This window comes from Symphodus melops (assembly GCF_947650265.1).
Source record: "Symphodus melops genome assembly, chromosome: 8".
Classification (NCBI taxonomy): Eukaryota; Metazoa; Chordata; class Actinopteri; order Labriformes; family Labridae; genus Symphodus; species Symphodus melops.
Window position 1 is genome coordinate 1,843,334 of NC_136698.1, and position 14,852 is coordinate 1,858,185.

Consider the following 14,852-nt stretch of genomic DNA (forward strand, 5'->3'; position numbering starts at 1 on the left):
CAGGGGGTCGTGGAGAAGAAGGAGGTGATTGTCCAGCATGACGTTAATCATATGGACAGTGATCACCTCACATTTAAACCTCTTTGTGTCGGGGTCTGCAGTCAACGGCACAAAACACATGAGTTTGTATTCACAGCATGCACAGATTACTTAGAGAAGGAAAGCAACAATTAGAGTAGAAGAAGAACTTTAATCATCTGCACAAACCGACAAAAGAAGAAGAAGAGCCCTCTGCGAGAGGAGCCAGCGCTGCATTAAATACTGCATGTGTTTAGCTTCAACGCTAACCTTTAGCAGCGAGTTTGCTAGTTCAGTCAGTGCAGCAGCTACAGTGCTGCTATCGATCACGCTGGAGCTGGAGAGGCACTGGACCTCTGTGGCCTGATCGATGAGTGTGATTCGAGGGTTTTCACTTTGAAAACAAGAACACAAACTAGTTTTTCTTACAGTATTTTTTTTTTAAAGGACACAAGTGCTCAACAGGAGGAAGAAACTGTCAAATGAACGGTCTTTGATAGGCGTGCAGGGAACACGGGCATTGCTGACATATTTTGGGATCCAAAATGGTTTTTGAAATTGCAGCGGTAGATTGTGTCAGGCTCCAGCTGTGAACGGAGCTGTTGTTCCTGCAGCGAGATCTCTGGGGGCAAACGTTCCTAAATAAAGGACATCCATTTAACACAGTTGTTTTTGCTACTTCCAGGCGAGAGATTAAGAATCCCTGCAGGGATGAACCTGTTATTAAAGAGTTAGACGGTTTCACTGCTCCTCTCAGAGCAGCCATTGTACCTTGCAGGACAGCAGCCATGAAGACTCAGGTTGTCAGTGTTCTGGTGTTGTTTCGGATTCAAGCCGACCTTTTAAAATACCTAAGTAAATGTTGTTTTTGAAAGTTGGTGCAGGTTAAACACAAGCCCTTTCCCTTTCATACATTAAAACCTCTCTTCTTCGGACGCTCTTTTGACCTCCCTCTCTCTCAAACTTCTCTGTGTTTCTTCACTTCTCTCTTTGTCTAAATAGAGGATCCAAAGGGGGGTCCATAGAGATTAGAACGGCCCTCCCACCCAGAATCTGGACCTCTCTGGTTTTCTCACATTGTATCTTCAATGGCTGACTAAGTCCATTGTCTTATTTATTTTTATTTTATTTCACAGGAACAATGCATATGTTAGAGTTAGCCAAAAGGCTAATGTTCATCTGCTGTCCCTGGCCAGATCCCGACCCTTACCTCCCTCTCTTCGTCCCTCCGTCCTTGCACACTCAGTCTTCCCATCATGTGACCTCTGCTCGTCATTTTGATCTCTGCCATGCGTATTACCTTCAGCGTTTCTAAATAAGTCTTTCTTGGTGCGGTCTCTGTGGAATAATATTAAAAACACACTCACAGATCCCGGCAGCATTAAGCCATCATCATCCCCTCGTGTGCTCCGTGAGGTAAAAAACAAACAGTCAATGAAGTCGGCTGCCTTTGACAAGAATGATAAAAACGGGTGCGACTCGCTTTAAAGAAAGCATCGTACTCTTGAATAACGGCGTCTGTGGGGATCCTCTCTGTTATGTTGACAGACATTTAAATGAACAAAGGAGCCTGTCAGCAGGAGCAGATCTTCTTTGTTATGGCCCGCCTTTGAAAATGTGTTTTTCCCCCTGAATGATTGCACTGCAGCCATTACGGCCATTGACTGTCCATAGACGGTGTAAAAGAAGTGAATGCATCCTCTGTGATGTCACACAAACTAATGGGTGACGCCTGAGGGTCTGCGTGTGTGTGTGTGTGTGTGTGTGTGTGTGTGTGTGTGTGTGTGTATGTTAACAGTCAGTCAACCTACTGAAAACCTGCTCTTGAGCTACCTGTTGGAGACCCCTGCTGCCCAATCATAAGACCCCATGACAGGGCAGATTTAAAAAGATGAAATCTCTGTAAACAGGCTTCAGTAAGTGTCTCCCCTTAGTTTACACAGAAAACCTGCTCCGACATCCATGTGGACCTCCATCACCGTGGGAACAAGAGGCAGTTTGTTTGTGCTCTGCTGGTCAGGACGGGGTTAAAAGAGTTAGGCGCATGCACCTGAAGATAGATGCTGTTGGACAGGATGGTTAGTGGTGAGAGCGATGTAAGGAGGTCAGTGTCGCAGATCAACAATATTCTGACAGCTGTACAGACCACACAGTGTCTCATGGAGTGTGTGCTGTCATCTGTGCTGTGACATGCACACCTGTGCTCTTAACTCGGGGCTGCATGTACGTACGTGTGTGTGTGTGTGTGTGTGTTGGTATGTTTCAGGGGATCGCTTCGATTTGTCAGACACACACAGAGGCATGAAGTTCATCACAGTCAGCAGCAGCACATTGAGCTGTAACCTGCCAAACCCCTCTGTGAGCCCCTCGTCTGTGCAGCGAGCAGGAAGTCTTTCTGTGACCAAAACAAAATGACATCCACCCACAACATCCCCGCTCTGCAGGGCTGAGGAATTTAAATTCAAATGTGCAAGGCAGGAGATGGTATGAAAGGAGTTGTAGCATGCTCCTATTCAAAAAGAATACACATGTGAATATCCCTCTTTTAATTAATTAGTATGCTTTGTGAGCATTTTCATTTTTTGAATCTTCTGAACCAGCAGTTTGTGCACACAAACAAGAAAACTGCTCTCATGCAAAGTTCCAGGAACACATTTGCATGAGTATAGAAATAGACAGGTAGGAATGAGGACAACATGACCAGACCAAACATAGAGACAAATAAACAGAACACATTGTGCATAAACAAGCAGGTGAACAATACGTGTTTAAATATTCATCACAGTATGCAGGAGGTTGTGTTTTGGATCTCTGCTGTATTGATTCCCTCACAGAAGACTGCAGCTCCAGCATGGCTGTGAGTCGTGTTGTGTTTCTACTTCTCAGCCGTGAAAAACCTGCAGACGTGCAGCACATCCATCTGATCGCTTCATGAGGATGTACTGCAGTTCACCACAGTGTACCAGGTGTTCAACTTTCTCTTGTGGACAAACAGGTACAGTGTAGTCACAGTAATAGTTGTGAGTTGGCTTCCTCCTGGAAGGTCAAAGTGAGACTGAGGACCGGTCCGGGTGGCGGCCTCCACTCTCGTGTTGATAAATGAGGCCAGTGAAGAAAAAAGCAGTGTGTCCACTTGATGCTGTGCTGCAGAAACTCTGGAGGTTCATATACGTACACACCCGTTCAAAAAAACATCAAGAAATAAACATGTTTACAGCCTACTCGGACCGCTTCCTGTAAGTAAGCTGTCGTCCAATCAATGCCCTCCCTGCATCAATCCTGCAGGCGACTCGTGAATCATCACACCTGCAGCGCTTTCAGCTTCGGCCTCTCGTCGCACGAGACAAACTGTACGTCTCAGCTCGTGTCTCAGAGAGGGAGACGATGGATTTATTGATTGAGCTGACACCCGCAGCACTTTGAATCTCACATCTCCTCCTCATTAGACGAGGCAGAACCAGTGAGAGAGAGAGGTATGGATCGGAACCAGTCATCACAGTAAGACTGACAGACTCAGCAGAGAAAGACACCTCTGTGCTACCTGAGATAAAGACGGAGGCTGTCTGTGTTCTGAGCTCAAATCTCATGTTTGTAAACTATAGTTTCTGGTACTTTCTTGACCATAGTGTGCTGAAGTTAATAATTTTACTGCTCTCTGTAGACTGGGTCAGATAAGTATTGTTTAAATCTGAAACATGGGAAAACATGTGAGAGTCATCCCTGTATGTACGGGGTCCTGTGTTCAGAGACGTCACAAGGCGAGCCGGGTGTTTTACTCAGGTAATAAAAGAAGGACAAAGATGTTCTCATATTCAGCTTGTGGCTCTCTCCCAGAGGGAACCTGCTTGATGCTGTTCTTCTTTGTAAATAAACTTCTTATTATACAAGCAAGTCGATGTCAACAGAGATTTCTTCTTCATTTTTCACATCATCATCAAAGACGGAGAAACTACGGTGCATAAAGGCCTCAGCTACAAACATGTCACCCGTTGGTTTGATGGCTGCTCATTGAAGCTTTTGTCATTCTGGCTGTCAACATGTCGGTTTTCTCGAGCCAGAATCAACCGTATATGGATAAAAGGGGTGGAGCCTAATGGGGGCTTGACTCATTTCATGTGGCCAATCAAGGAACTGCAGTTTTTTGCACTTTTTCGGCTTCTTCTTTTTTTTTAACTCCCTGGGTCTCTACTGGAAGTCTGATACAGCAGGGAAAAGCAAAGGCTCAATCCTGACAGGAGGCCCGCTCACTGTAATGTTGTCCATTTCAGTCTGAAAGGCTTCATGAGTCATCACCTGCATGGAGGAAAATGCAGAAGATAAAAAGTGACACTGCATAACCTCGGAGTGAAAGCATTACACAACACTCATCCCGGAGTTTGTTCGCAGCTCAGCTGTGAGGTAACAGACACTGACTCCTCCTCGGCAGTCTGCACCCTGTAGCTCAGAGTCTGTCACTGGGTTTTTTTCCCTTCTTTTTCAGACAGACAAATTAATTTCATCCTTTTCTTATATGTTGTAAGTGAGCTCCCCCTGCTGGCAGAGGAATGTAACTACAAACTGTGACCCTTCACTGGCCTGCCTCAGATCCAAACCTATTGTCTCTCTCTCTCGAGTGTGTTGACTCACTTTCACCCCCCCCCTGAATGCTGATGCTGGTTTCTCTACTTTCATTTCTGTAGCGTTCTAAATTTAGAAAAGATGCAGAACAGAAATGTTTCAGCACATGGATTTGAAACGCTTTCAACTTCACCTAATTGTACTCAGAAATATTAAACAGCGGAAGCACATATTGTCATTTTTTAAAAGTCGTGTTTGGTGTATTTTCCTCAAAGGCAACATCAGAAAAAAAGAATCATTCAGCCCCCTGTTGTTTGTTTCTTAACTTGAAGCTTCTTCTGTTTTTGTTTCGATAAGTTGTAAACACTAATGCTCAAGTACTGAAGAAATGCTGGAGGCAAACTGTTCACTAACCAGTCCATACACTGTATTAAACCCTTGTTGTGTCAGTATCATCGTTGTAATCGAGCCTGATTCCTTAAATGTTCTGTAAATAAATAAGGAGGAATATCTGTGGTAGGACAAAGTTCATCAGAAGCTAAAACACTGACCTGCAGCAGCTGTGATACGACGTGCTGCAAGAGAAGGCATCAGGAAATAGTTTAACCAAGTAGAAATGGTTGTGAGGAAATGTCGTTATAATGTTTGATGTTTGGCAGGGAAATATTTAATCGCTTAATGCCACCAAGTATACATTATTTCTTGCAGACATTTTCTAGAGTTGGTTTTGTCTTTAGGAGATAGGGCAGCTAAAGAGAGAGAGAGAAAGAGAGAGAGAGTCTGCAGAGAGGCGTGGGTGAGACATTGATGCCGGGGACAGAGTTGGGAGAGAAAGAGAGAAGTCAGCCTCTGAAAAGTGGACAGTTCAAGTTAAGTGTGTAGAATAAAAGCCCAGCAGCCTCTCTGTGTCTCCTCTACCAGTTGTTTCACGTCTGTAAAGTGACGGGGGGTTCGCACCGAAGTAGGAGGACACATAGGCCCTGGAGCAGAGTCTTACCATTTAGTTAATAATTTGTATTTCTTTTAGGGATGGGACTTTAACCAATTGATTACGATTAATTAATTACAAGAAAATAATTTAATTACAGTTTGCCTCATATATCCATACACAGATAGTTGTAGCTATGAATTAATCAGTTTAATTATTTTTTTTCAGACTAAGAGGTCAGAACATACTGTATATGTAAATACTCGGCCAGAACACCTGATTTTTCACTTCCTGTCATAACCGACAAAAGGAGCAACACATCTTTACATTTAGGAGTATATAGAAAGCTGATGTGTACCACATTTTTGTGTGTTAGGGAATTATCCCTAACAAAATTATTTGGGAATTTGTAAGATGCAATTCATGTTTGGGATCATAAAGTGTCATATTGTCTCAAGAATTTGAGGTCAAGATTATTTATATATATTCTATAGATTCTTTATATATATAAAGATTAGAATCTCTGGGTTTGCAAAATGGTGTTTGCAAAAACAATTTCTAAGTCGAGTCAAAATGCTTTTATTTTGTACGATTGGACAGGAAGTACGTGTTTTAATATGGCTGACTTGCCAGTAGTAGTAGTAGTGAACTGAGCTGTCGCCTGCGAACCAGTTGAAATCCCTCCACTGTGGCAGAGGGCGACAGGGTCCTTCTTCCCCTGCGGATCAGCGGCACAAACATGGCGGGCAGTGAGGGCGACGTGATGCGTTCAGGGTCCGAGTCAGCATCGTCTGCGAGCAACGGCTTCACATGTGTGTCTGTGCCCGCTGCTTCCGAGGAGCAGAAACCGAGGAAGAGGAGGAGGGCTTTCTGCCTGACCAAGATGAAGACCCGCAGCAGCTCCAGCGGTCAGCCTGTGCAGGGTCAGACTCTGCAGGGTCAGACTCTGCGGGGTCAGACTCTGCAGGGTCAGCCCGCCGCGAACAACAACAACAACATGCCGTTCATGATCCAAGAGATCAAACACATCTGCAGCAACTGTCGGGGAGCCGAGCAGCTGGACGGTGAGCCGAGCAGCTTCTCTTTACTCCTGCGGGGTCAGGGAGGGACGGAGGAGGAGGTGTTTTACTCCTCTGCTCTTGAATGATTATTGTCATGTGTCTGTGACCGCTCCCTGCCTCTCTGCCCGGGAGGAATCCGCGCTACAGCATCCTCTTTCCCCCTTCATATGATATTTATTAATCACCTGTAAGTGTTCAATCTAAATCCTGTTGTGTCAGCCAAGTGTCTTAATATCGGTTTGCTTTGTGACTTTGCTGCTTTCAGCGATTTGCTCCCCTTCTTTGTTCTTCTGAAAACAGAACATGATCAATCTCACATTCGGATAAAATAACTGTAGAGGTTTTTTTTTTACATAACGCACAAGAGTTTCTCTTTATTTCCCTTTAGTGGTCTCTTTGTGATGGAGGAATTATACACGAGCGTGTGCTGTCAGATGCAAAATGTGCACATTTTGAGCGATTGATTTCCGTCTTCAGTTCGTCTGGGGTTGGGGGGGATGCAGTCAAATCTGGACTTCACTCAGGTTAAGATCAGCTAGAAATTTAATCCAGAGAAAAAAAGATTGAAACTTCACATTTGCGTTAAAAATCTCCATTTAAAAAAATAAATAAATCTTTGAACTGTTCCCTGGCTGATGCTGGACGAAGCAGCTTCAGGTGATTAATCCCATATCAGTCCATCAGCCAACGATCTATCCTCATTTTTCACTCACATTTTTTTTTTTTATCTTACTTCTTTTAGGCTGCTCGATTGTGGCTTAAATCATAATCACGATTATTTTTGACTAATATTGAGCTCACGGTTATTAAACACAAAGAATCATTTCATCTGCATCGAAAGCATGAATCAAACGTGAGAAGACAAAATTGTCTTGTTTAAATGTCACGTATGTTGGCGCTCACATTCGCTCTCCTTATTCTTTAAACATGTTGCCAGTTTTGGCAACTCAAAGGCAATAGAATGGGTTTCCGATGTCAGCTGGTCAATCTGTTCCTGTTGAGCCGTGTTGAATCTATAAGCAGAACATGTTGGACTTTGATTGATGACTTCATTTAATTTAAAAGTCGGTCAAACCGTTTCCAACCACAGATCAATACAGCCAAGCCAAAGATCGAAGCTCAGTATCTTATTCCAGGTCGACCTCCTCAGACACGAGAAGCAGAGGTCATAGTCAGTGTTATTAGCTGCGGCTCGTTCCTTCTAATAATCAAACCAGAACAACATAAACGGACCTCGAGCCAGTGAGGCGTTTGTGTCCTCGCAGCAGCTTCTTCTTCTTTGTCTGTTTTCAGCGCGTCGTCGAGTGAGTCAGTGGACGCAAACACGCTGAAGGAATGTCTCCCTGCAGTGTGGGTCTGACTCGTCTGACTCACCCCTGCAGGGACTGATCACCTCCATGCTGTTTACCAGGAACCAGGCACAGCAAAGAGAAAGGAGAAGTCATAAAATAGTGACTGAGCTCTCTTTGTTTTAGATAACTGAGAGAGCCCTGACAACTTCAGGTTTGAGGAGATAACTGTGGGTCACTGTTTTGAAGTGCAGACGTTGCTAAAATAATGATTTAATGAATGTGGTTTAAATCAGTACAGGAACATTTCACTCTGCATCATCTGGAGAGATTTATATTCAAAATGTTGCACAGAGAAACTCTCTGTGAACTCTTCACACCAGGGTGCCACACAGAGAAGCCAAACACTGAAGCTGCTGTGTACAGAGGGGAGGAGGAGGGAGGGAGGGGCCTCTCCTGTCTGCAGCCTCGGACTGCTTCACAAAGCTTGTTTTTCCCACCTCACCACTGATGTCATGTTTTCATATCCACTCCTCTTTTACTTATCGAAAACTGTCAATATTGAAGACGCCGTAGCTTCAGTGTTTAGCCAGCTCTACATGTGGTGGACACTGTAGCTTCAGTGTTTAGCCAGCTCTGCATGTGGTGGACACTGTAGCTTCAGTGTTTAGCCAGCTCTGCATGGGTCTGTAAAGCTTTCTGCGTTCTAACCTCTCTCCATGTTTCATCTCCAACATTGATCCTAGTTTGAGCAGCTTTCTGCTGCTGGAGCTTATTAGAAACATGCAGAGGCTTTTTAGCTCGGCTACAATCACTTCTATCTGAAGCAGTTCCACTGCCCGCTTCCATCGCTGCAACACCTGTTCACCTGATAACTGCTCTCATATCTGGCAAACCCAGGGGCGTCCAAAACGGCCTTCAAAGCCCCGCCTACCTTCTCTGGTCCAATCAAATCCAGAGCATTCAGGAGCAGAATCTAAAGTTAGAAGGAGGACATACTGGCTGCTGCATTGTTGTCAGAGAAGCTTCAACACAGCAGGTTTCCTTCATCATCACAGAGGACGATCACTTCCTCTTCTCACTGATTGGTCCTTTAATTTTTAATCTTCTTCATTTGTTCCTGAATGTCTTAAAAGGCCTCATTTCTCTGAACCTATGTTTTGCTGTGCTCTGGAGCCATTTGGACACCGTCTGGCTGCCCGGTTTTCTGCTGATCGTACATTTTCCTCTTGATGTGCACGCCTTGTTTGAACCCTCCTCCGTCACATGAAAGTAGTCCTCTCTGATCTGCCAGCCTGTGAACGTTTTTCCATTCTTCGGTAGTGTAAGTGTTTATGTGAGTGCGTCAGTGTCTGCTGGTGCGTTTGTGTGTTTACATCCTCGGCTGCCTCCTCCTTCTGCTTCTTGATTCATGGCCTCAGGCTCGGACCTGCGTGCCCTCGTGGTGGAGAGTCGATGTAGTGTGTAATGGGACAGGTGTACTTCCAAGCTCGCTGTATATAAAACAGCCTCCAGCGGGACTCGGGCTCTCTGTAGGACCTCGATGAAAACCTCCAGCTCAGAGCCAGACCATGAAGGGAAAAAGAGTCGAGACCAGACTTGAACGTTTGATTGAAAAAGTGAACATCCTCCGTCACAGCTCTGGCTTTTTTCTTCCTCGGTGAAGCTTCTTTCTTGGTGTTTTTTTCCCTCCTCATCGAACTGTGATTAACTCGGATCCAAACAAGCTTTACTTGACTTGATTATGCACTGCCCCCCGGGAGAATGTGTCCCCTGACATTTAAGTCACAGGGAAGTGATCATCTGTTTTCCTTCACTGAGGCTTTGAGACGGCGTGGACCGCAGTGAACGTGCAGCACAATCACTGAATGAAAACAGCTCTGCTGCTGTCATGAACCTGTTTACACGCAGCTCTCACTGTGGATTTCTCTGAGCCGCTCTGTCATTGAGGGTGTGTGACAAGTAAAACATTTATGGTGTGCTGTGATTGATTTCATTTGACAAATGAGAGGTCATGTGGAGGGCAGGACAACTCTTCACTGTGAGGACTGAGGCGGACGATTCTTTGTTTAAAAATCTGTCTAAAAATGTGCACCCTCGAGTGTAAGTCAAGTATCTACACCTGTTTTAATGATCCCCATTTTAAAACTCCCATATAGTCAGTGCTGGACGCCCATCGTTAATGTGCACAAAGTTTATTGGAGTAATCCCACGATTAGTCTGCAGAGGGCGCTAATCTCTGTTTCCGTTGTGAAACAGAGAATTTCACGAGACGTCTTCCAGCCTTTACGTGAGCCGCTGAAACCTCTTACATACACAGACCCTCCTCTGGCAGCCCTGCAGCGTTCTGCCCCCTCTGAAAGCTTCCAGCGAGGGGGGGGGGCTCAAAGAGAGCTGGAGAGAAAGTCGACTCCTTTCCTTCATTTCCCTGAAAACAGTCTGAACCTGCTTTCATTCTGCTCTGCGTAGTTTACCTGCCTGTTGACCAGCTGCTTGTTCCTATTCTGTTTTCCAGCTGAGGAGGTGGAGAGGTTGGCGGCGATGCGCTCTGATTCGTTGGTTCCAGGCACACACACGCCCCCCATACGGCGGCGGAGCAAATTCGCCACGCTGGGACGTCTCTTCAAACCCTGGAAGTGGAGGAAGAAGAAGAGTGAGAAGTTCAAACAAACGTCAGCCGGTAAGAGCAGAGAACACAACGCGTCCCCTCCATTATTGGAAATCAACTCAAAGTGTTTTATTTGTGTCTCCATGAACCCTCAGCTGACATGCTTTATAGTATCATCTCCTAAATGATGTGAAACACAAATATAAATACTTATCATGTCCATCAATGTATCTGAATATAATGTTTGCATAAAAATATATTTAAAAAAACGTGTGAGAAATCAATATATAGGACTTACAGAAAGGCAGACATGGAGAGGTTTAATGATGGATCTACAGAGAATTAAGCCACACTGAGGAATCAAATTGTGCACCATTGAAATGTATTATTCCCAGACGTGATGGATAAAAGCTTTTAATTAGAGCGCTCGACACAAATCAGCGTTGAAGGACGAGCCTCGCTGAGTGACGTCAGCCCGAGCATCAGAGGAAGCGTCGTTTTAAATACGAACGCCTGCTGCTCGCCTTCAATATGCTCCGTGCAGAAAGCTGCAAGATGGAGGGGAGAGAGAGTCTGATCCGGGAGCTGTTTCTCAGCTGGCTCTGACATCCTGCTCCTCAGTGAGGGACGCAGCAGAGAGGCTTCCTCCAGTCAAGCTGTTCTCCCAGCTGTCACAGCGGCTCGCTGAAAGCCGCTTCCTGTCTCTGGATGGAAAAGAAGACCGGGTACAGAACGCTCACACAAACAGGTGAGCGCACGCTGAGAGCTCCATGTGCTGGTCCTGGAGCCGGTCCAGGTCGGCCACACTGGGCTGTGACGTGGCAGAATGAGGCGTTTGTGGGGACGACAGCGTCGGATGGTGGAGGCTTCGTGTCGGGGACGTCGGGTGGGCCCGATCGTTAACGTGTATGTACGTACATGATGCCTCTTTACTCGTCGTTGTCTGATGAAGTGAGACGGTCCTTCATTGATGAGGCCGATCGAACGCTCTGCTCTGTTTGAGAATGAAAGTTCTCTTTAATTCTGCTTTAACGTTTGAACTTCTGGTTTCTTATGAAGCGGACCTTCCTTAAATCTTCCTCTCGTTGTTCAGTCAGAGTGACTTCCACTTTATTCCCACAATGCTTCATGTTGTTTCCCCACGACCTCGTGTCATTATAAGTTCATTTTGCACGTGTGTGTGTGTGTGAAGTGTTTGTTGCAGAAGTAGAGCACAGTCTGTGTTTGGCGTCCAGGTTCTGACCTCATCGATCGACGCAGCTTTTATTTAAGGTGCAGAAATGATGATGATGGAATGATAACAGACGTACTCAAAGATCATGTTTGATGTCCTGCTGCTGATCGAACGTCCCCAGCGTCCGCTTCGCATTGCCTCCGCACGTCACCCAACTCCGGGGACCGCAGATGGAAATTAGCTATAATCTGCTGTAATCTGCAGCGAAGCATCTTTTCTCTGTGAGATTAGTGTTATTTCTGTGCACGGTCCCCGACAACTACATGAATAAACTGAAGTGTGTTAGCTGACAGTGAGGCCACGTTCTCCCTCGGAGGATGATGACAGGACAGCGGTAACGTGGAGGCAGCTGACACATGCAGCTCACGAGTAGACTGAGCTTGTTTCTCTCTCTCTCTCTCTCTCTCTCTCTCTCTCTCTCTCTCTCTCTCTCTCTCTCTCTCTCGCTCTCTCTCTGCTCAGTGCTGGAGAGGAAGATGTCGACGCGTCAGAGCAGAGAGGAGCTCATCAAGAAGGGCGTGCTGAAGGAGGTGTACGAGAAAGGTGAATGCATGACCTTTGAAAAGGTCCAAATGCAGATTTTGAGTTTTCTTGTTGATTTCTGTAAGTTAATTTCCACCTTCACACATTTGACTCTGTTGTCCCAGACGGCTCTTGCTCGGTGGTTCGAGAGGAGGTGAAGATGGAGAACGGGCGTTCCCCGGTGCTGGGCTCCAGCCTGTCGGAGTGTGAGGGTGCAGAGCTGATGGAGGGAGCGGCTGCAGCAGGAGGTGAGCAGCCGAGCCTCCAGCTCATCTTCTCTCTGATCTCATATCGTAGCGTCAGAGCGAGTTAGTTCTCTTCTTTCCCTCTCCTCAGGATCTCTGGACTTTCAGATGTCTGGTGATGGTGCAGGTCAACAGGACCACGGCCAAAAATCCATCCAGGCTCCGCCCACAAAGAAGGTTTACCCGTCTGACGGCGCCGAGTCCCCGCACAGACCTCCAACGCTACACAAACAACCTCCCGCGCTGCCACCCAAACCCTTCAACAGGCTACCTAATCACATCACAGGTCGGCTTACCTTCAGCACGCCTGTAAGTGTGCCAGATGTTTGCATGTCTGATCCTCTTCACTGTCCATGCAGACGGCGCTCCGCTGAAGCTGCCGTGTATGTCGGTGAAGTTATCTCCTCCTCTACCTCCAAAGAAGCTCCTGATCTCCGTACCTGCCGGGAGCATGGAGCCCTCTCCGCTCGCCTTCCAGAAGTGCCCCGCCCCTCCCAGCCACGCTCCAATGGGTGGACACTCCCTGCAGTATCCTGTCGCCCTGCACCCTCCCAGCCGGATCATAGAGGAGCTGAACAAGACCCTGGCCCTCACCATGCAGAGGTTCGAGAGGTGAGGAGCAGACTGCAGAGATCAACACCCCAGCAGGTTATCAGTCCGTCCAGAACGGAAACCTTCTCTGGTCCAATCAAATCCAGAGCATTCAGGAGCAGAATCTAAAGTTAGAAGGAGGACATACTGGCTGCTGCATTGTTGTCAGAGAAGCTTCAACACAGCATGTTTCTGATTGGTCCTTTAAAGAAAATTTAAATCATGAAAGTTTGTGTGGCTGAAGAGAAACTCATTACATGTTCTGCTGCGTGAAGAGGAAACATCCTGTCACTGAGGAATAAGAAACTGTTTTCCAAACCCCCCCCCCCCCCCCCCCCCAGGCTCAGCGTGCGGCTCTGCTTACAGATGTGCTGAGTACATGTTCACCTGTTTAGCTCAAACCTCTGAACTCTTTTGCCCGTTTCCCCTCCTGCAGCTCCTTGATGCATGCCGTTCCCACGGTGATGATCGAGTGTGACGACAACAAAGAGAACCTCCACAACCAGACCGACTACCAGGACCCATCCGGCAGGTACATGCACGAAGACGAGGACGAGGAGGAGGAAGAAGAGGATGAAGAGGAAGATGAGGAGGAGGAAGAGGACGAGGATGAGGAAGAGGATGATGATACATTTTTTACAAGTAGGTGTAATGTGTGAACCTGTGTGTGTTTCCATGTGGAGACGGAGTTTATCATTTCATTCATTTTATTTATCGGGGACAGTGTGCAATGACATCGATACGAAACATGAAAAGACGGACGCACCAGATGTAGCGAGTCGCTGGTCTCTATCTCACATGAAAAATGACTCAAAACAAACAGCAAGACTCCTCTGACCAGAGGACGATACAGAAACACAACATCTCAGAATGAGATGCTTTAAACGCTGCACGGTGCTGAACAATCTTTAACAATCTTAACTTTGATTTGACCGACACTTAAAAAGACTGAAATGAGAAAAGGTGTCGTAACAGTCGTGATCGTTGCAGGCACACTGGCCATGAAGGTTTTACGGAAGGACTCTCTGGCCATCAAGCTGAGCAACCGTCCGTCCAAGAGGGACCTGGAGGACAAAAACATCCTGCCGATGCAGTCGGACCAGGAGAGGCTCGAGTCCCGACAGCAAACGGCCACCAAGCTGACCAGGTGAGCGGCCCCCCCCCCCCGGGCGCCAACCCGCCGAGCCACAAATTAAAGACACGTGCAGACACACGTTCCTGCACATGCAGGGCAGCTCACCTTGTAAAGTGCTTCAGCTGCATGTTAGATGTGATGGATGTGACCCGGCTGCAGAGGGGAGCAGATGATGGATGATGAGTCCTAATGGAGTGAGGAGGAGAGAGATTAAAGAGCAGACGTGTGTGAAATAGAAAGTGGAGTACAGTGAAGAGCAGGGACACTTTTTCTTCTCACTACCAGAGGGACGACACAGTGAATGTGCGTGAGACGTTTTCACATTGGTGCTGCCCTTTATGCTCACACTCACTATCTACTGTTAACTTCTGGGTGTCTCTCCATACAATTACAACCAATGAAATCCTGCAAGGAATCAGGCAAAGTGATGATGCTCTGAAAGAAAAAAACACTTAAGAAAAAAAAGGTCCTTGAAAAATGTTTGTATATAAACATGTCACTTGTTTTCAGGCGGTTGAGTCAGAGGCCGACAGCAGAGGAGCTGGAGCAGAGAAACATACTGAAACGTAAGAGATGCACCATCATAATGACGCACAATTACTCCTCTGAGGAATAGTGTGTGTGTGTGTGTGTGTGTGTGTGTGTGAGATGACGCTCTCGTTCT

The 14,852-nt window shown here is 46.4% G+C and overlaps 1 protein-coding gene across 2 annotated transcripts in view; it reads left to right on the top strand.

The window, feature by feature from the left end:
• The window catches only part of LOC306828642 (phosphatase and actin regulator 1-like), a 29,232-nt gene that overhangs the window by 11,375 nt on the left and 3,005 nt on the right, over window positions 1–14,852 (top strand). Inside the window, exons 1-9 of one of the 2 annotated variants that reach the window (XM_079351178.1) lie at window positions 6,088–6,567; window positions 10,369–10,533; window positions 12,158–12,238; window positions 12,343–12,465; window positions 12,554–12,748; window positions 12,822–13,074; window positions 13,490–13,695; window positions 14,044–14,200; window positions 14,699–14,754. In XM_079351178.1, coding sequence (XP_079207304.1) covers window positions 6,243–6,567; window positions 10,369–10,533; window positions 12,158–12,238; window positions 12,343–12,465; window positions 12,554–12,748; window positions 12,822–13,074; window positions 13,490–13,695; window positions 14,044–14,200; window positions 14,699–14,754 — 1,561 coding nt within the window. In that variant the 5' untranslated portion in view covers window positions 6,088–6,242. Of the gene's footprint in view, window positions 1–6,087; window positions 6,568–10,368; window positions 10,534–12,157; window positions 12,239–12,342; window positions 12,466–12,553; window positions 12,749–12,821; window positions 13,075–13,489; window positions 13,696–14,043; window positions 14,201–14,698; window positions 14,755–14,852 lie in introns of those variants that run through there. The other variant, XM_079351179.1, reaches the window with a different exon arrangement.